Source organism: Tribolium madens, unplaced genomic scaffold, assembly GCF_015345945.1.
Source record: "Tribolium madens isolate multiple individuals breed KSU strain unplaced genomic scaffold, Tmad_KSU_1.1 Scaffold_3;HRSCAF=73;Tcas5.2_LG2, whole genome shotgun sequence".
NCBI classification, from domain to species: Eukaryota; Metazoa; Arthropoda; class Insecta; order Coleoptera; family Tenebrionidae; genus Tribolium; species Tribolium madens.
The window spans coordinates 14487134-14488470 of NW_025401006.1; the positions used below are offsets into that span (position 1 = coordinate 14487134).

The following is a 1337-nucleotide window of genomic DNA, read 5'->3' on the forward strand; positions in this document are numbered from 1 at the left end:
GGTTGAGAAACACACAAAAACTTTCAAAAAAGCCAAAATTATGTTACTTAATGATCAAATTTAATGATTTTAAAATCCAATTTAACAAAATTAATGAAATAAAAAAAATAAAAAATAAAAAAAACGTGCACTATTTTTGTTTTAGCAAAATTCTTCGAAAAACTAAATTTTAGGGTAGTTTAGATATTTGGCAGTAGTTTCCCTACAATTTTAATTACAAACAAACTTTGTAAATGCATTTATAATGAATTTTAATCTAAAAGTTGGGGTAAATTCAGGAAATATGAACCAGTGAAAGAGACTTTGGAACTTAGGGTTCTTTTTTTTTTCAAATAATTATCAAATTTCAAATTTTAATTGTATTTAAAAAAACAACATTAAATTAGTTAAATTAAAAATAAAAAAAGTAATTTTTTGTAGTCAGCTGTAGGAATAATAACTGTAACCTAATTTCCACTGATCAATATTGATTATTCTGCATTTCAACCGCATTTGTAATTCATGAACCCACCTCATCCTTTACGTGACATCTCATTCTTATATTGAACCATTGCCAAGATACATAATATTTCAGGCCAATGTCAACCAAAACTTGCAAATTATGAATAATCAATCCACACAACAACTATAAAAACCAACTTGGACAATACAAAAATCACAGTTTCAATTTTCCTTCACCACCATGAAGCTCCTCGTTGTTGCTCTCGTGTTAAGCACTGCCTACGCCGATTTTCGCATTTACCACCCACCATACCAACCCACGGGGTGGAAACCCTCCGGTCCGCCACTCTCGCTACCCCTTCGCCAACAATTGCCCCGACAAGAATATGGCCCCCCAGCTAAGGAATATGGACCCCCACGAACCACGACTGAACCCCAGGAGAGTACCACAACGGAAGTGCCCACCACCACCACCCCGGAAAATGTTCAAGATTCAAAGACACAAAACCAAGTGAAAGAAAATGAAAAATTGACTGAAGATAATTCAGCTGTTACTCAACAAGGAATTTATTATATTTATCATCCCAATGGGTTGTTGCAAAGGGTTGTTTATATGACTAGGGATGATGCTGGGAATATGGCTTATAGTGCCCAATTGAAGTATGAAAATGTTGACCCTATTCGAGAGCCCATTTACACCTATGATCCCAAAACTTTTATGTTGAGGCAATTGCAAATTTAAAGTCTTTGATATTGTATCAATTATTATTTATTTAAATAAAAAATAAGATCACAAAAGTGTAATGTTTAGATTTTTTTACTGCAAAAGAGTGTAATTGTTGTAAAATCGTTTTTTTTTTAGCTGTCAATTGCCAAAAATAAAAAATGACAGAGTT

The 1337-nt window shown here is 32.7% G+C and overlaps 2 protein-coding genes across 4 annotated transcripts in view; one reads left to right on the forward strand and one right to left on the reverse strand.

Moving 5' to 3' along the window:
- The window catches only part of LOC123007794, a 124309-nt gene that overhangs the window by 72831 nt on the left and 50141 nt on the right, over nucleotides 1-1337 (reverse strand). The window lies entirely within an intron of this gene.
- Nucleotides 635-1245, forward strand: LOC123007796. Its single transcript, XM_044403243.1, has one exon. The coding sequence runs from the start codon at nucleotides 683-685 to the stop codon at nucleotides 1181-1183; it is 501 nt and encodes a 166-aa protein (XP_044259178.1). The 5' UTR covers nucleotides 635-682; the 3' UTR covers nucleotides 1184-1245.